Source organism: Bos javanicus, chromosome 28, assembly GCF_032452875.1.
Source record: "Bos javanicus breed banteng chromosome 28, ARS-OSU_banteng_1.0, whole genome shotgun sequence".
Lineage (NCBI taxonomy): Eukaryota > Metazoa > Chordata > Mammalia > Artiodactyla > Bovidae > Bos > Bos javanicus.
The window spans coordinates 4,422,772-4,443,507 of NC_083895.1; the positions used below are offsets into that span (position 1 = coordinate 4,422,772).

General features: G+C 41.2%; 1 protein-coding gene across 3 annotated transcripts in view; it reads right to left on the reverse strand.

Annotated features, from left to right (window-relative positions):
• FMN2 (formin 2) overlaps nt 1-20,736 on the reverse strand; it is a 349,990-nt gene that overhangs the window by 76,299 nt on the left and 252,955 nt on the right. For 2 of the 3 annotated variants that reach the window (XM_061404794.1, XM_061404795.1), the window contains 5 exons: nt 16,854-16,945; nt 16,565-16,694; nt 15,616-15,762; nt 12,224-12,283; nt 11,970-12,090 (listed from right to left, as the gene is read on the reverse strand). In XM_061404794.1, coding sequence (XP_061260778.1) covers nt 11,970-12,090; nt 12,224-12,283; nt 15,616-15,762; nt 16,565-16,694; nt 16,854-16,945 — 550 coding nt within the window. Of the gene's footprint in view, nt 1-11,969; nt 12,091-12,223; nt 12,284-15,615; nt 15,763-16,564; nt 16,695-16,853; nt 16,946-20,736 lie in introns of those variants that run through there. The other variant, XM_061404796.1, reaches the window with a different exon arrangement.

The following is a 20,736-nucleotide window of genomic DNA, read 5'->3' on the forward strand; positions in this document are numbered from 1 at the left end:
TATCAGGTTTGCTACAGTTACCACCACCACCAGAGGGACAGCTTCTAACACACAACAAGAACAGGGAACTCTCATCTCCTAAGCATTGCACCGAGGCAATGCTTCAGATTGTGGGAATGACATTTATAGGGACAAACTCAGACATGTTACTGTTTTCCATACTATTATTGTATTCTTTACTGGTCTTCACTAACCCTGATCTGCCTCACACTAATGATCAACGGCCACATGACGTGTGGATGTTGTGGGTGACACACTTGGACCAGATGAGCGTCCAGCTCTCTGTCACCACCCGTGATACCCCTCAAGGTATCTCTCTTCTCAGAGAGGAGGGGCCGTAACTTCAGAGTCAGCAAAGGCATGAACCTCCGTGCGGTGTGAGCAGGCCTCCAAGTTGCTTTCTGGCAGGGAGGTGGTCTCGGCATAAACACATGACGTGGGGAGTGCACATTGTTGGCAATGGGCCTTCTTCTCACATGAGGCCTCAGGAAGCACAAAAACACTTACTTATTATCATAAGCAATACCATAGAGGTCACTTAGATCATCTAAATGCATTCACTCTATCAAGTGAGGGCAGTCCAAAGCAAAACTAAAATAATTCTAAATTACTTATTTGACATATGTAGTATCTATGTAAACAGCATACTTTTATATAACAAAATTCCACAAGTTGGTATCCTGTAGAATTTAGGAAGAGACAGTGGTATTGATTCTTTAAGCTTCAACCTTGAATATACTGAATGACACCAAAACATTCTAACCTGTGTAAGACATGGAAGCAACCTAGATGCCCATCAGCAGACGAATGGATAACAAAGCTGTGGTACATATACACAATGGACTATTACTCAGCCATTAAAAAGAATACATTTGAATCAATTCTAATGAGGTGGATGAAACTGGAGCCTATTAAACAGAGTGAAGTAAGTCAGAAAGAAAAACATCAATACAGTATAATAATGCATATATATGGAATTTAGAAAGGCGGTAATGATAACCCTATATGCAAGATAGCAAAAGAGACACAGATGTATAGAACAATCTTTTGGATTCTGTGGGAGAAGGCGAGGGTGGGATGATTTGGGAGAATGGCATTGAAACATGCATATTATCATATGTGAAACACATCGCCAGTCCAGGTTGGATGCATGAAACAGGGTGCTTGGGGCTGGTGCACTGGGATGATCCAGAGGGGTGGGAAGGGGAGGGAGGTGGGAGGGGGTTCAGGATGGGGAACACATATACACCTGTGGCAGATTCATGTTAATGTATGGCAAAACCACTACAATATTGTAAAGTAATTAGCCTCAAAAAAATAAAAAGACATGATGAAGTCATGAAGATTAAGTACCACGCAGGCATACACAGTCCCAAGCTTAGGGCACACATGGGGACATTTTCAGTGATGGGCTCAGTACTACTGAGGCCAGCCTTTCTACTGATTCATCTCTCATCTTGAGACAGTCCTTCGTTTAGTACTGACCTCTGCTTGCCTCTCAATTCACACCCTCACCTTACTGTCATCTGGCACAAAAGGGAGGCTTATCTTAGGATAGTAAGTTTTGTTTCAAACACCAATTCTGATCACATAACAGTAGATAACTAAAGCATCTACTCTCTTCAAAAAAAATTCTGAAGAATCAAAACCTAACTCAACAAGGGAGATTACCTTTTCTTTTCCTTTAAATTTAATTAATTTATTTTTGACTACACCAGCACACATGGGATCTTAGTTCCCAGACCAGGAATAGAACTTAAGCCCCCTGCACTAGAAGCCCAGAATTTTAACCACTGGATCTCCAAGGAAGTCCCTACCTTTTCTTTTCTTTCTCTTCATTTTTATTAAACAGAAGTTCACTTTTAAATTTTTATTTATTTACTGTTTTATTTTTGGCCTCACTGGGTATTCATTGCTACACTTGGGCTTTCTCTAGTTGCAGCAAGCAGGGGCTGCTCTTCGTTGCAGTGCACAGATTTCACGTTTCAGTGGCTTCTCTTGTTGCGGAGCACAGGCTCCAGGCACACAGGCTTCAGCAGTTGTGGCACATGGCCTTAGTTGCTCCTCAGCAGGTGGGATTTCCCTGGACCAGCGATCAAACCTGTGTCCCCTGCATTGGCAGGTGGATTCTTAATCACTGGACCACAAAAGGAAGTCCCCTACCTTTCTTTACTGAAATATAATTGATGTACAAATTATGTAAGTTCCAGGTATACAATATAGTGACAAACAATTTTAAAAGTTATACTCCATTTATAGTTATTTTAAAATATTGGCTATGTTCTCTGTATTATAAAATGCATCCTTGTAGTTTATTTTATACATGACAGTTTGTACCAACCACTCCTCATTCCCCATATCATCCCTCTCTCTCCCTTCACCCAACAATTAACTACTAGTTTGTTCTCTATAACTGTGAGTCTGCTTTTTTTTTTTTTTCACTAAATCCACTACTTTGCAATATTTTATAGTTTCCATGTAAAAGTGATATCACACAGTGTTTGTCTTTCTATCTTTTTTCATTCTGCAAAGTACCTTCTAATTCTATCCATGTTGTTGTAAGTGGCAAAATTTCATTCCTTTTTATGGCTGAGTAGTGTTCCATTGTGTATGTGTTTGTACATGTGTGTGTGTGTGTGTGTGTGTGTGTGTACATCTTCTATTGATGCACATTTAGGTTGCTTCCATATCTTGATAACTGTGAATAATGTTGTTATAAATATAGGGATGTACGTATCTTTTCAAATTTGTATTTGTGTTTTTTTTAAAGACATATACCCAGGAGTGGAATTGCTGGTTCATATGGTAGCTCTATTTTTAGTTTTTTGTAAATTTTCTATAGTGTTTTAAACAGAGACTGCACCAATTTACATTCCCAACAACAGTGCACATGGATTCCCTTTTCTCCATATCCTTACCAACATTTGTTATTTGTGTTTTTTGATGATAGCCATTCTGCAAAGCGTGAGGTGATATCACATTGTGGTTCTGACTTGCATTTCCGGAGCAGTCAAGAGTCTTCTCCAGTACCACAATTTGAAAGCATCAGTTCTTCAGCACTCAGCCTTCTTTATGGTCCATCTCTCATATCTGTACATGACTACTGGAAAAACCATTCCTTTGACTATTTGGTCCTTTGTTGGCAAAGTGATGTCTCTGCTTTTCAATATGCTATCTAGGTTTCTAAAAGTTTTCCTACATTTCTCAAAGTTTGCTGTGAAGAAGCAACTGTATTTTAATTTCATGGCTGCAGTCACCATCCACAGTGGTTTCAGAGCCCCCCAAAATAAAATCTGGCACTCTTTCCACTTTTTCCCCTTCAGTTGCCATGAAGTGATGGGACTGGAAGCCAAGATCTTAGTTTTTTGAATGTTGAGTTTTAAGCCAGCTTTCCTATTTCACCCTTTCCTCTTTCCCTTTCCTCTTTCACCATCATCAAGAAGCTCTTTAGTTTCTCCTCATTTTCTGCCATTAGAATGGTATCATCTGCGTATCTGAGGTGGCTGATATTGCTCCTGGCAATCTTGATTCCAGCCTGTGCTTCATCCAGGCTTGTGCTTCATCCAGCCTGGCATTTCGCATAAAGTACTCTGCATATAAGTTAAATAAGTAGGGTGACAATATACAACCCTGTCCTACTCCTTTCCCAATGTGGAACCAGTCAACTGTTCCATGTACTGTTCTGTTACTTCTTTGACTCACATGCAGGTTTCTCAGAAGACAGGTAAGGTGGTCTAGTATTCCCATCTCTTTGAGAATTTCCCAGTTTGTTGTGAAATACAGAGTCAAAGGCTTTAGTGTAGTCAATGAAGCAGAAGTAGATGTTTTTCTGGAACTCCCTTGCTTTCTCCATGATGCAGCGAATGTTGGTCATTTGATCTCTGGTTCCTCTGCCTCTTCAAAACCCAGCTTGTACATCTGGAAGTTCTCAGTTCATGTACTGCTGAAGCCTAGCTTGAAGGATTTTGAGCATAACCTTGCTAGCATGTGAAATGAGTGCAACTACAGGGTAGTTTGAACATTCTTAGTATTGCCCTTCTTTGGGACTGGAATGAAAACTGACTTTTTCCAGTCCCATGGCCACTGCTGAAATTTCCAGATTTGCTGACTTAAAAGTACTAGACAGACTTTTGTCAACAAAGTAAAGTCTCAGCTTTTTAATATGCTGTCTAGGTTTGTCATAGCTTTTCTTCCAAGGAGCAAGTGTTTTTTTTCATTTCATGGCTGCAGCCACCACCTGAGGCGATTCGGGAGCCAAAGAAAATAAAGTCTGTCACTGCTTCCATTGTTTCCTCATCTATTTGCCATGAAGTGATGGGACCAGATGCCATGATCTTAGTTTTTTGAATCTTGAATTTTAAGCCAGTTTTTTCACTCTCCTCTTTCACCTTTATCAAGAGGTTCTTTAGTTCCTCTTCTCTTTCTGCCATAACAGGGGTGTCATCTGCATATCTGAGGTTATTGATATTTCTTCAGGCAATCTTGATTCCAGCTTGTGCTTCATCCAGCCTGGCATTTTGCATGATGTACTCTGCATGTAAGTTAAATAAGCAGGGTGACAATATACAGCCCTGACATACTCCTTTTCCAGTTTGGAACAAGTCCATTGTCCCATGTCTGTTCTAACTGTTGCTTCTTGACCTGCATACAGATTTCTCAGGAGGCAGGTAAGGTGGTCTGATAGTCCCATCTGTTTTAAGAATTTTCCAGTTTGTTGTGATCCACACAGTCAAAGGCTTTGGCATAGTCAATAAAGCAGAAGTAGATGTTTTTCTGAAATTCTCTTGCTTTTTCTATGAACCAATGGATACTGGCAATTTGATCTCTGGTTCCTCTGACTTTTCTAAATCCAGGTTGAACATCTGGAAGTTCTTGGTCCACATACTGTTGAAGCCTGGCTTGGAGAACTTTGAGCATTAATTTGCTAACATGTGAAATGAGTTCAATAGTTCAACTGTTCGAACATTCTTCAGCATTGTCCTTCTTTGGGACTGGAATGAAAACTGGTCTTTTCTAGTCCTGTGGTAACTGCTAAGCTTTCCAGATTTGCTGGCATACTGAGTGCAGCACTTTCACAGCATCATATTTTACAATTTGAAATAGCTCAACTGGAATTCCATCACCTCCACTAGCTTTGTTCGCAGTGACACTTCCTCAGGCCCCCTTGGCTTTGCATTCCAGGATGTCTGGCTCTAAATGAGTGATCACACCATCGTGGTTATCTGGGTCATTAAGACCTTTTTGGTATAGTTCTTGTGTGTATTCTACCCACCTCTCCTTAATATCTTCCACTTCTGTTAGGTCCATACAGTTTCTGTCCCTCAAGAGCCCATCTTTGCATGAAATGTTCCCTTGCTATCTCTAATTTTCTTGATGAGATCTCTAGTCTTTTCCACTCTATTGTTTTCCTCTATTTCTTTGCATTGATCACTAGGAAGGCTTTCTTATCTCTCATTGCTATTCTTTGGAACTCTGCATTCAGATGGGTAGATCTTTCCTTTTCTCCTTTGCCTTTAGCCCCTCTTCTTTTCTTGGCTATTTGTAAGGCCTCCTCAGACAGCCATTTTGCCTTTTTGCATTTCTTTTTCTTGGGAATGGTCTTGATCACTGTCTCCAATACAATGTCATGAACCTCCATCCAAAGTTCTTCAGGCACTCGTCTATCAGGTCTAATCCCTTGAATCTGTTTGTCACTTCCACTGTATAATCATAAGGGATGTGATTTATCAGGTCAAACCTGAATGGCCTAGAGGTTTTCCCTACTGTCTTGAATTTAAGTCTGAATTTTTCAATAAGCAGTTCATGATCTGAGCCACAGTCAGCTCCTGGTCTTTTTTTTTTTTTTTTTTGCTGCTTGTATAGAGCTTCACCATCTTCAACTGCAAAGAGTATAATCAATCTATGACCACCCATATGTGATACTCTCAGGGGAGCACCTAAGGGGCAGGATTTCACTTCTCCTTGACAGTGATGCTTGTATCTTTGGTACTCATGGCACCTAGCAAAGGCCTATCGTGCCTCAGGCATACAATAAATATTAATGGCACCCCACTCCAGTACTCTTGCCTGGAAAATCCCATGGACGGAGGAGCCTGGTAGGCTGCAGTCCATGGGGTCACAAAGACTCAGACATGACTGAGCGACTTCACTTTCACTTTTCACTTTCATGCATTGGAGAAGGAAAGGGCAACCCACTCCAGTGTTCTTGCCTGGAGAATCCCAGGGATGGGGGAGCCTCATGGGCTGCCATCTATGGGGTCGCACAGAGTCAGACACAACTGAAGCAACTTAGCAGCAGTAGCAGCAGCAAGCAAACTATATGACCTACCACATGCCCAAGGTCAGGGGTGGCAGCCAACAGGAGCTACCCCACACCCAAGGTCAGGGCGGAGGTCGAGAGGAGCTACCACACGCCCAAGGTCAGGGAAGGTGGCAGAGAGGAGCAACTCCATGTCCAAGGAGCAGCGGCTGCACAGGCACAGGAGGGCTGACAGGAGATACTCCACGTTCAAGGTCAGGAGGGGTGGCCGCGAGGAGCTACCCCTCGTCCAAGGTAAGGAGCAGTGGCTGCGCTTTGCTGGAGCAGCCGTGAAGAGATACCCCACGTCCAAGGTATGAGAAACCCAAGTAAGACGGTAGGTGTTGTGAGAGGGCATCAGAGGGCAGACACACTGAAACCATACTCACAGAAAACTAGCCAATCTGATCACATGGACCACAGCCTTGTCTAACTCAATGAAACTAAGCCATGTCATGTGGGGTCACCCAAGATGGACGGGTCATGGTGGAGAGGTCTGACAGAATGTGGCCCACTGGAGAAGGAAATGGCAAGCCACTTCAGTATTCTTGCCTTGAGAACCCCACGAACAGTATGAAAACGCAAAAAGGTAGGACACTGAAAGAGGAACTCCCCAGGTCAGTAGGTGCCCAATATGCTACTGGAGATTAGTGGAGAAATAACTCCAGAAAGAATGAAAGGATGGAAAAACAAAGCAAAAACAACACCTACTTGTGGATGTGACTGGTGATAGAAGCAAGATTCAATGCTGTAAAGAGCAATATTGCATAGGAACCTGGAATGTTGGGTCCATGAATCAAGGCTAATTGGAAGTGGTCAAACAGGAGATGGCGAGAGTGAATGTCGACATTCTAGGAATCAGCAAACTAAAATGGACTGGAATGGGTGAATTTAACTCAGATGACCATGATATCTACTACTGTGGGCAGGAATCCCTTAGAGAAATGGAGTAGCCATCATGATCAACAAAAGCGTTCGAAATGCAGTACTTGGATGCAATCTCAAAAACGACAGAATAATCTCAGTTTGTTTCCAAGGCAGTAATCCAAGTCTATGCCCCAACCAGTAATGCTGAAGGAGCTGAAGTTCAACGGTTATATGAAGACCTATAAGACCTTTTAGAACTAACATCCAAAAAAGATGTCCTTTTCATTATAGGGGACTGGAATGCAAAAGTAGGAAGTCAAGAAACACCTGGGGTAACAGGCAAATTTGACCTTGGAGTTCAGAATGAAGCAGGGCAAAGGGCTAATAGAGTTTTGCCAAGAGAACGCACTGGTCATAGCAAACACCCTCTTCCAACAACACAAGAGAAGACTCTACATTTGGACATCACCAGATGGTCAACACTGAAATCAGACTGATTATATTCTTTGCAGCCGAAGATGGAGAAGCTCTATACAGCCAGCAAAAACATGACTGGGAGCTGACTGTGGCTCAGATCAGGAACTCCTTGCCAAATTCAGACTTAAATCGAAGAAATTGGGGAAAACCACTAGACCATTCAGATATGACCTAAATCAAATCCCTTATTATTATACAGTGGAGGTGACAAATAGATTTAAGGGACTAGATCTGATAGACAGAGTGCCTGATGAACTATGGAAGCAGGTTCATGACATTGTACAGGAGACAGGGATCAAGACCATTCCCATGGAAAAGAAATGCAAAAAAGCAAAATGGCTGTCTGGGGAGGCCTTACAAATAGCTCTCAAAAGAAGAGAAACGAAAAGCAAAGGAGAAAAAGAAAGATATAAGCATCTGAATGCAGAGTTCCAAAGAATAGCAAGGAGAGATAAGAAAGCCTTCCTCAGAGATTAATGCAAAGAAATAGAGGAAAACAACAGAATGGGAAAGACTAGAGATCTCTTCATGAAAATTAGAGATACCAAGGGAACATTTCATGCAAAGATGGGCTCGATAAAGGACAGAAATGGTATGGACCTAACAGAAGCAGAAGATATTAAGAAGAGGTGGCAAGAATACACAGAAGAACTGTACAAAAAAGATCTTCACGACCCAGATAATCACACTGATGTGATCACTCACCTAGAGCCAGCCATTCTGGAATGTGAAGTCAAGTGGGCCTTAGAAAGCATCACTACGAACAAAGCTACTGGAGGTGATGGCATTCCAATTGAGCTATTTCAAATCCTGAAAGATGATGCTGTGAAAGTGCTGCACTCAATATGCCAGCAAATTTGGAAAACTCAGCAGTGGCCACAGGACTGGAAAAGGTTAGTTTTCATTCCAATCCCAAAGAAAGGCAATGCCAAAGAATGCTCAAACTACCACACAACTGCACTCATCTCACACGCTAGTAAAGTAATGCTCAAAATTCTCCAAGCCAGGCTTCAGCAGTATGTGAACTGTGAACATCCAGATGTTCAAGCTGGTTTTAGAAGAGGCAGAGGAACAAGAGATCAAATTGCCAACATCCGCTGGATCATGGAAAAAGCAAGAGTTCCAGAAAAACATCTATTTCTGCTTTATTGACTACGCCAAAGCCTTTGACTGTGTGGATCTCAATAAACTGTGGAAAATTCTGAAAGAGATGGGAATACCAGACCACCTGACCTGCCTCTTGAGAAATTTGTATGCAGGTCAGGAAGCAACAGTTAGAACTGGACATGGAGCAACAGACTGGTTCCAAATAGGGAAAGGAGTTCGTCAAGGCTGTATATTGTCACCCTGTTTATTTAACTTATATGCAGAGTACATCATGAGAAACGCTGGACTGGAAGAAACACAAACTGGAATCAAGATTTCCAGGAGAAATATCAATAACCTCAGATATGCAGATGACACCACTCTCATGGCAGAAATTGAAGAGGAACTAAAAAGCCTCTTGATGAAAGTGAAAGAGGAGAGTGAAAAAGTTGGCTTAAAGCTCAACATTCACAAAACGAAGATCATGGCATCTGGTCCCATCACTTCATGGGAAATAGATGGGGAAACAGTGGAAACAGTGTCAGACTTTATTTCTTGGGGCTCCAAAATCACTGCAGATGGTTGACTGCAGCCATGAAATTAAAAGACGCTTACTCCTTGGAAGGAAAGTTATGACCAACCTAGATAGTACATTGAAAAGCAGAGATATTACCTTGCCAACAAGGTCCATCTAGTCAAGGCTATGGTTTTTCCAGTGGTCATGTATGGATGTGAGAGTTGGACTTTAAAGAGAGCTGAGTGCCGAAGAATTGATGCTTTTGAACTGTGGTGTTGGAGAAGACTCTTGAGAGTCCCTTGGACTGCAAGGAGATCCAACCAGTCCATCCTAAAGGAGATCAGTCCTGGGTGTTCATTGGAAGGACTGATGCTGAGGCTCCCAATACTTTGGCCACCTCATGCAAAGAGTTGACTCATTGGAAAAGACCGTGATGCTTGGAGGGATTGGGGGCAGGAGGAGAAGGGGATGACAGAGGATGAGATGGCTGGATAGCATCACCGACTCGATAGACATGAGTTTGAGTGAATTCCGCGAGTTGGAGATAGACAGGGAGGCCTGGCATGCTGCGATTCATGGGGTCGCAAAGAGTCGGACACGACTGAGCAACTGAACTGAACTGAAGCAAACTATATAATGTTACTATGGTGATTTAAATCTATATAAAATCATCTATGACCAGAATATAACAACTCTATAAATTTGATTATACATCACTAGGATAGAATCTCTTTAAAAAGTTGTATCAATTTTTTGGCTTCTGGGGTAAATAAGCCTCTTCTCATCTAGCGATACAAAATGCAATGAAAATCTCACATAAATGTCCTCCCTGACTGTGCTTAAATAGTGAGAAAGAGGCTTATATTGAAAGTTGTGGTATTCTCAACTCCATAAATGAAGAAACTTCATGAAAATAAGATAAAGTAGGTGAGTTAAATAGGTGAAAGGGATTAAAGAGATAGAAACTGCCAGTTACAAAATAAATAAGTCACAGGGATGCAAGGTACAGCATAGGGAATATAACACTGTAATAACGCTGGTGCATAATATATAAAAATTTTGTTATTGTTCAGTGCAGTACGCCAAGCTTCCCCAACCCTCACTATCTCCTAGAGTTTTCCCAAGTTCATGTCCATTGAATCCATGATGCCATCCAACCATCTCATCTCTGTCACTCCCTTCTCCTCTTGCCCTCAATCTTCCCCACCCTCAGGGTCTCTTCCAATGAATTGGCTCTTCACATCAGGTGGCCAAAGTATTGGAGCTTCAGTATCAGTCCTTCTAATGAGTATTCAGGGTTGATTTCCTTTAGGATTGACTGGTTTGATCTCCTTGCTGTCTAAGGGACTCTTAAAAGTCTTCTCCACCACTGCAATTTGAAAACATCAATTCTTCAGTGCTCAGCCTTCTTTATGGTCCAATTCTCACATCCATACATGATTACTGGAAAGAGCATAGCTTTGACTATACAGACCTTTGTCATTATTAAGTTGTACACCTGAAACTAATAATAATATCATAAGCCAATAATATCATAAGCCTTTATAAATGTACCTCATTTATAAAGGTAGGACAGATGAGAGGAGTTTTATTCACAAAAAATAAAAAATTGTAAACTATTTGCTTTTGTGCATTACTTTAAATTTACCATTCTGAAGAATTTCAAAGTCTCTTCAAAATGATCTAAGGCTTCTCAACTAATAATTGAGAAGATTCTTAAGAGTCAGTTGGGATACCAAGGAGATTAAACCAGTCAGTTTAAGGAAATCAATCCTGAATATTCACTGGAAGGACTGATGCTCAAGCTGAAGCTCCAATACTTTGGGCACCTGATGTGAAGAGCCAACTCATTGGAAAAGACCCTGATGCTGGAAAGACTGAGGGCAGTAAGAGAAGGGGTGACAGAGATGAGATGGTTGGATGGCATCACCAACTCAGTGGACATTTGAGCCTGTGTGCTAAGTTGCTTCAGTGGTGTCTGACTCTTTGCGACCCTATGGACTGTATCCAGCCAGTCTCCTCTGTCCATGGGGGTTCTCCAGGCAAGAATACTGGAGTGGACCGCCATGCTCTTCTCCAGGTGATCTTCCCAACCCAGGGACTGAACCTGCATCTGTTCTGTCTCCTGCATTGTCAGCTGGGTTCTGTACCACTAGCGCCACTTGGGAGCCCCAGTGGACGCGAGTGTGGGCAAACTCTGAGGGACAGTAAAGGGCAGGAAAGCCTGGTGTGCTGCAGTCCATGGGGTCACAGAGTCAGACGCGACTTAGCAACTGAACAGTAACAATAAAGCATTACACATGCATCTTTTTTTTTTTTTTAACCAAATACATGAAAAAATGTTTTGTCCCAGGAAAGTTCACATTCCACAAAATCTTAGGCAAGTATTCCAAGGGTGGGTGGGGAGGAAATATGTGTCTTTTAACAAGATATGATAAATGTACAAATATTCTTGAACATAAAGTGAAAGTAAGACAATAAAATTTGTCCCTGATGAAAGAGGCTGCTATTCAAATAACCAAGATGCGATTAAATAACTAGTTTCTAATACACATTTCTTTTTAAAAAAACAAAAGAATAAGATTACTTGTAAAATTTTTCTTTTGCCACATATGAAAATGTTTATTTACACTGATTTTTACCTTCTTTAGAAACACTGAAAAATCTGTTCTCTCATTAAAGAAGCATAAATAACAACTGAGTTTCCTTAACATTGTAAGTTACCTCTCAGGTCTTTCTTGAGTTTTCTGAGGTCTTTTTGAAAATCTTCAAACTTCATCTGTGAGGCCTGAAAGAGGTCCTGGGGTTCGGGCAGTGGAAACACACACTGTTCTTTCCCAGCGTCCTGGTCAGCAGGAAGCACAGACTTTAAATAAATGAGGACAGAGCAGCAGCAGCAATGACAAACAACACGAAACACGACCACATCGCTCAACAACAGGGAATAACAGAATGCGACTCTGTGAACATTATCTCACCTCATCAAAATTGCGAAGATAATATGACACGATATATGACAACAGGCTTCTGCTATTGTCCTAGGCAGAGAGACCAAAGTGAGTAGAAATACGTTTTTTAAAATGACTAAATATACAGCGTTAAATAAAACTCATCCCAGTAAACCCACACATGTAGATGAAAATATTTAGGATGAAGGGAGACGTTCTCTGTCTCATGTTACTTTAGTTTAATGGCCCAGACAGTCTTGTCCTCCCTCGCTCTGTTCCCACCTGAGCCCCAAGTGGAAGCACAGCTGTTTCGAGGGTTGTCTCAGTTGTACACACCTTCCTGCTTTCACCTTCCTCAACCAGAAAAGTAATTCATTAATTTTATTTCTTATTATTAACAGGTATAACTACTATCTAAACAGAAATGACTAAATAGCACCAGCATTTCTGTATGGCTGAACCAGTAGGGACCACTCCAACAGGAAGCTTGACTGAGGTTTATTACTAAGTAGATTAAGAAAATTTAAAAGTTAAATATTATCTCAAGTAAGCTGGAGCTTTAACAATGCAAATTCATGTTATAACTTATGTTAGCAACTGAGATTCAAGAATTAGTATCTGTGGAGCTATAAAAATGCAATGTATGTAATTCTAAAGAAGAAAAACTACTTCATATCTAACAATCTTCAAAGAAGAGCTTTCCACCTTCTTTTCTGGCACATTTAGAGCATTAATATACGTTTTTTTTTTTTAATTCTCAAAATAAATACTAGATAATTGGGATGTGTGAAACCAAATACATATTTTTAAAAACATACCTTATAATAAAAACCTAATCTAACCATGACTTTCCCCTCATCGATAAAAAGAGCAACATTCCTTTATAAACAAGTCTGATGGGATATGATGATATATCTATTAGACTCCCTGATGGGCTTCCCTGGTGGCTCAGATGGTAAAGAACCCACCTGCCAATGCAGGAGATGCGGGTTCAATCCCTGGGTGGGGAAGATCCCCTGGAGAAGGGAATGGCAACCCAATCCAGTGTCCTTGTCTAGAAAATCACATGGATAGAGGAGCCTGGTGGGCTGCAGTCCATGGGGTCACAAAGAGTTGGACACTAACACAACACAGACTCCCTGAACACACTATGGGCTTCCCTGGTGGCTCCGCAATAGAGAATCCACCTGCCAATGCAGGAGACAGGGGTTCAATCCCTGGGTGGGGAAAATCCCCTGGAGAAGGAAATGGCAGCCCACTCCAGGATTCTTGCCTGGGAAATCCCATGGACAGAGGAGCCTGGTGGGCTAGTGTTCATGGGGTTGCAAAGGGTTGGACATGACTTAACAACTAAGCAGCAACAACAACAACATATTTTACTATATACATCGATTACACGGAAATACAGAGCTGTAATAACAAAAGTAGTACATTTATTAGAAGCAGGATTACTTGTAAAATGATTTAAGCAACTTCCTTTGTCTTTCCTAACTTGTAAATCAGTGAAATGATCAGCAATACCTCAGTCAATTAACAAAACACTTACTAAGTGCCTAGGTAATTCTGAGTGATCTGAGTAACAGTTCCATGCATGCAAGTCTATGAAACTACAGACATAGTTATCTTTATTTTATAGAGAAAGAACCAAATGGACTTTGCATAGCCTTTGTGAGAATGCAAGTTAAATTATTAAAAATCTTACTTCTTGATTATTCTTATCCATATCATTCCTTATTTAAATTAATGAAATTTAACTTATAGGAGGATTGAATAAGATACATTAACCAACACAAAAAACAAATAATCCCTTATACATATATAATTATGACCATAAGAATCTATTTCAGATTCACTTTTTATAAGTAACATTTATTGATTATACTTATATTCTAATGTTATTTGCAAAAATTACTTGTTTCAATCCAACAATCAGTTGTTAAGAACTATTCAGTATTGCCCTGGTGGTCCAGTGGTTAAGAATCCAAGGCAGGGGACACAGTTGGATTCCCGATCCGGGAAGATTCCACATGGGAATGTGGAATGTGGAATGTGGGGCTAAGCCCGTGTGCCACAACTACTGAGCTCATGTTCCAGAGCCTGAGAGCTGCAACCACTGAAGCTTGAACACCTGGAGCCCGTGCTGCAGAACAAGAGAAACCACTGCAATGAGAAGCCCGTGCACTGCACCTGGAGAGTAGCCCCCGCTCACTGAAGTTAGAGAAAGACTGCATGTGCAGCAGCGAAGACCCAGCACAAAAATAAATAAATAAATAAATAAATCTTTTCAAAAAAGAACTATTCAAAACCTACCATGTGTTTAGAAGAATAAATAAATTTTGAATAAATGTGATTTATCAGGTTGACATATCGAAGGTTCCTGAGAAAATGTGTGTCATACAAATAAAAAGGCACTTGAACAAATAGAACCATAAAGATCACAAAAGTTATATGTTGTTGGTGTTCCAAGAAAGGACTATGCTTTTCCCAATTTTGGAAAAGTACAGTGTCTGGCGTTCCATAGAAGTTGGATAAAAGAATGTCAAATGAACATATGAGTGTAATGACTAAATAAACCATGGAGTTGTTGACCAGCAGAAAAAAGCAAAATAAGTATCTCTCTTCTATCAGGGAGATTATTTCCTTATTATTTCCTTATCTAGGAAGACAATTCTCTATATTTTCATTTTTATAGGCCAATTGTTCACTTAAACTTGCAGGCATGCATGCTAAGTCTCTTCAGTCATGTCTGACTCTTTGAGACCCAGTGGACTGTAGCCTGCCTGGTTTCTCTATCCATGGGATTCTTCAGCAAGAGTATTGGAGTGGGTTGCCATGCCTTCCTCCAGGGGATCTTCCCGACCTAGGAATTGAACCTGACCCAGGGTCTCTTCGGAGAAGGCAATGGCACCCCACTCCAGTACTCTTGCCTGGAAAATCCCATGGAAGGAGGAGCCTGGAAGGCTGCAGGCCGTAGGGTCGCTAAGAGTCGGAGACGACTGAGCGACTTCACTTTCACTTTCCACTTTCATGCATTGGAGAAGGAAATGGCAACCCACTCCAGTGTTCTTGCCTGGAGAATCCCAGGGATGGGGCAGCCTGGTGGGCTGCCGTCTCTGGGGTCACACAGAGTCGGACACGACTGAAGCGACTTAGCAGCAGCAGCAGCAGCAGCAGCAGCAGCAGCAGCAGGGTCTCTTATGTCTCCTTCACTGGCAGGCACATTCTTTATCAGTAGTGCCACCTGGGAATTCCCTCAGTTGAACTTAATATTTTAAAAACCATTACCTTTTTCTGGCTCAGAACATAATAGAACTTTTTGGCCTTGGAGCATAAACATTTATCGCACTGGTTTACAGTTCAACTTATTACAAAACAGACATCCACTCCTCAGTTTGCTACATTCACTCACCCAAAATACTTACACTGCTTTTAACATCTTTCAGCTTCGGGAGAATATCTAATCCAAAACCGTCTGCCTGTCCCCGAGTATTATTTCCACCATTCATGTAGTTGCCAAAGGCAAGAACCAAACCCAAAACCTGCATAACCCCTGAGCCATGTTTTAATGTCTGTAAAACAGGATAAAGAAGAATTTCTCACTTACTGTTTGAATTTTCTCAAGTTAGTGGCAGATATTCAGATCATACTAATAATTATGGGTCATATCCAAACTTCATTAGTGCTCATTTTAGGTATATTTAAGAACAGCGTCTCCAAAGATAACTTTAAAAAAGCTGCACCACTAACAGCATGCAGGCTGTGCTTCTCCAGCTGAGAGGTGCCAGCCTAGGATGCTTCTGTGGTGTAATTACAAGGAAACCAAACACACCCGTAACGTGAGAACCACCACAGTGTGACGTCACTGCCACCAGTCCAACTGCACCTGCCTCTGTGTAACATTTTTAGCATAAGGTGTGGGAAACCAAAACACAGTTATAGAGTTTAATTTCCAAATTTAGATTTACCCCTGAAAGGTTCACACTCACTTCTTTCAAAGCACACAGTTTAACTTGAATTTGTGTATCACGGCCTCTGAAAATCTGTTTAATGACATAATGCTACTTTTCAAAATAATTTACCACAACCAGAATAAATGGTACTATTAAATTTTGACAAATTGTTTTAGATGTTAATATTGGTCATTTCTGCCAAGCATTTGTTCTTTACTTTCAGAACAATGTTTCTCTTCTGTTGAGTCATATAGCTATTCCTGAAGTATTTGGATGGAATCACTAACAATTTGTTGAGGGGAAATAAAGAAAATGTCTTCAAATGGTACTCAGTTGGAAGTGTTTACTATAAATAAGAGACAATTTGTTTGAAATATGAACATGACTGAGCACAATTAAGTATCAGAACCCATGCACCCACCTCACACAACTTCTGTAGCAGCTCCAGTTTGCGCCGAATTGAGCAAATGCTTTCTGAAAATGTGGACTGAAACAGAATGCAAAAGACTCGCTCTGAAAAGTTGGGGATTAGTGACAGTTCATAAAGGAACCTAAGGAAACAAAGCCAAGTTAAGAGGAAAAAGACGATGCACATAAACACGTTCATCCTCACATCACTCATGACACCGATGCACAGAAGATACTTCGTTTTCCCAATGGAAAGAGCCCCCATGGCCCGCGTGCTGCCCATGGGCCCGCGGTGCGCTTACTGCTCAGGTTTGTCCAGAGACTTGGCGCTTTCCTTGTCTTTGGAGGACCGACCATGCTTTTCAATCTTTTCCAGTTCATCTGACTGTGCTCTCTGGAAAAACAAAAACCAAGCAGGTTTTAGATAATGATCTTAAATACAGCAGAACTCTACATATTTTCATATTTCTTAGCATCTGAGGTAAAGCTTGACTTAATTCATAAGGTATTTTAAAGTGTATATGTGTAATGCAAACCAGATCATCTCCAAGTCTTCCAAATATTATTGGCTATCAAAAGTGAAAGTGAAACTCTCAGTCGTGTCTGACTCTTTGTGACCCCATGGACTATACAGTCCATGGAATTTTCCAGGCCAGAACACTAGAGTAGGTAGCCTTTCCCTTCTCCAGGGGATCTTCCCAACCCAGGGATCGAACCCAGGTCTCCTGGATTGCAGGCATATTCTTTACCAGCTGAGCCACAAGGTTTCCCTTGTGGGGGAAAACTGCGAAAGAAAGCCACAAGGGAAAACTGGAGTGGGTAGCCTATCCCTTCTCCAGGGGATCTTCCTGACCCAGGAATCAAACCGGGGTCTCCTTCATTGTAGGCAGATTCTTTACCAACTGAGCTATCAGGGAAACCATTATTGGCTACTGGTGATGTGCAAAATATTTATTCCAGCATGGTTTAAATCAATATGATTTCCCTTTATTGTTTTTTAGCTGTTTATAATACCCTCTGGAGGGACTTCTCTGGCAGTCCAGTGGCTAGGATTCTGAGCTTCCACTGTAGCAGGGCACAGGTTCAATTCCTGCTCAGGGAACTCAGATCCCACATGTCAAATAAGCTATAATATTCTCTGGAATGCAATAATTTTACTTAAAAATGGTATTTCTTATTCAGAAGTTAATCAAATTAAATTTGGAAGGAATTTGATCCTAAAGCTGTTATAAGATTTGTAAAAGAAAAAGTACCTATTTACCGATTGCAATCATTGTCTACGCCTATCTGCTTTGGGAAAAAGAAAAATACAGTTGAATTATTAAGTCATGGAACAAAAATAAAAGATTTTGATTCTCCTGAATTTTCTTTTTAATACAAAAATAGCTCCAAGCTTTATCTTCCCAAGTGTCTTCTTTTACCCTTGAAAATCTCAAGCTAAAAATTTGTAATTCTAAATTTGTTTCTTTATGGGAGAGGATTTTCTACATTTTAACATAAGGTAGAGAATTTTATAGGCTGACCAAAACCCAAACTTATGCTTTATGGAGAATCTGGATGATTTTTATTTTTTCATTTTAATGTCTTTATCATTCACAAAGATGTTTCAAAACAGTCTAAATACTTCATTTTCTAAGTGCATGAAGAAATTGAGTAGATCACCCTATCTTGGGTTTGAGTCTAGTCCTCAGAAGGTAAAATGCCTTCAAGATTATTTGTTGTTTACACAGAAAAGCAGCCCAGCCAAAAACTGCTGTACATGACAGAACCCGATCAACTTTTAAGTGAAGGGATGGTTTTGTTTTGAACTCACTGATTATTCTGAAAGGCAGGTATTTCTGTTGATGGGATTAATTAGCAAAGACTAGTTCCTCCAAGAAAATGTCTTTTAGCAGGGAAAGAAGATTTGATGACAGATTGGTCAATCTTGAGGGTTTGATAAATTTTGCTTTTGGAATATGATGCAACAGAAGAATACTGACAAGTAAAGATACAACCTCTGCTGCAAAGCCTGCCTTGCCCACCTCAACCCCTACTATAACCAGTCTCTCTCTAGAACAACACAGAACCTTATATTTGCTCTGTATTGTGCCACACATACCACCATGTCTTACTGGTGATGTGCAGACATGTTTACAACTTCTGTAAGAGAAGTGCCACGTCCTATGCATCTCTGTGGTCCTGGTGACCAGTGTGATTCATGATGTGGTCAGCCCTCTGCATCCTGGGCTCCGAATTCAAGGATTCAACCAAATGCAGATCCAAAATATTTTGGGGGAAAATTCCATAAAGTTCCCAAAGGTAAACTAGAATTTACTGCACTCCAGCAATCATTTACACAGAATTTCCATCATATTAGGCATTATAAGTAATTGAGGTGATTACAAGTATACAAGAGGGTAGGGTGGGGTGTTCTATGCAAGAACTGTGTCATTTTATTTAAGGGACTTGAGCATCTTTTTTTGTATCGATCCTCACTCGTGTCCCTCTCCCTGCAGATATCCAGGGATGACTATATAGCTGTTGTTCAGTTGCTAAACCGTCCCCGCCTCTCTGTGACCCACGGACTGCAACATGCCAGGCTTCCTTCACTATCACCCTAGGTTTGCTTAAACTCATGTCCATTGAGTCAGTGATACCATCCAACCTTCTCATCCTATGTCACCCTTTTCTCCTCTTGCCCTCAGTTTTTCCTACCATCAGGGTCTTTTCCAAAGAGTCGGCTCTTCACATCAAGGGGTCAAAGTACTGGAGCTTCAGCTTTAGCATCAGTTCTTCCAATGAATATTCAGGGTTGGCTTCCCTTATAATTGACTGGTTTGATCTCCTTGCGTTTCAAGGGATTTTCAAGAGTCTTCTCTAGCACCACAATTCAAAAGCTTCAATTCTTTAGCACTCAGTTTTCTTTATGGTCCATCTCTCACATCCATACATGGCTACTGGAAAAAACATTGCTTTGACTAGATGGACCTTTGTTGGCAAAGTGATGTCTATGCTTTTTAATATGCTATCTAGGTTTGTCACAGATTTTCTTCCAAGGAGCAAGCATCTTTTAATTCTGTGGCTACAGTCACTGTCCATAGTGATTTTGGAGCCCAAGAGAGAATATCTGTCACAGTTTCCACTTTTTCCCCATCAATTTGCCATGAAGTGATGGGACCAGTCAAGGCTATGGTTTTTCCAGTGGTCATGTATGGATGTGAGAGTTGGACTGTGAAGAAAGCTGAACTCTGAAGAATTGATGCTTTTGAACTGTGGTGTTGGAGAAGACTCTTGAGAGTCCCTTGGACTGCAAGAAGATCCATCCAGTCCATTTTAAAGGAGATCAGTCCTGGGTGTTCTTTGGAAGGAATGATGCTGAAGCTGAAACTCCAGTACTTTGACCACCTCATGAGAAGAGTTGACTCACTGGAAAAGACTCTGATGCTGGGAGGGATTGGGGGCAGGAGGAGAAAGGGACGACAGAGGATGAGATGGCTGGATGGCATCACTGACTCGATGGACGTGAGTCTGAGTGAACTCCGGGAGTTGGTGATGGACGGGAGGCCTGGCGTGCTGCGATTCATGGGGTAGCAGAGACTCGGACACGACTGACCAACTAAACTGAATTGAACTGAACTGATGGGGCCAGATGCCATGATATTTGTTTTTTAAATGTTGAGTTTTAAGCCAGCTTTTTCACTCTCCTCTTTCACCTTCAAGAGGTTCTTTAGTTCCTCTTTGCTTTCTGCCGTTAAAGTGGCATCATTTGCATATTTGAGATTGTTGAATTTCTCCTGGCAATCTTGATTCCAGCTTGTGATTCAACCAGCCCAGTATTTCGCATGATATACTCTGAATATAGGGCTTCCCAGGTGGTGCTAGTGGTAAAGAACCTGCCTGCCAATGCAGGTTATATGTAAGAGATATGGGTTTGATCCCTGGGTAGGGAAGGTCCCCTGGAGGAGGGCATAGCATCCCATTCCAGTATTCTTGCCGGAGGAGAATCCCATGGACAGAGGAGCCTGGCAAGCTGCAGTCCACAGGATCACAAAGAGTTGGACATGACTGAAGTGACTTAGCATGCATGTGTGCACTCTGCCTATAAGTTAAATAAACAGGGTGACAATATATGGCCTTGACATACTACTTAGCAGTTAGTAAATTCTTAAAACATTGAAAAATTAAATCAGTAATCCAACAGGA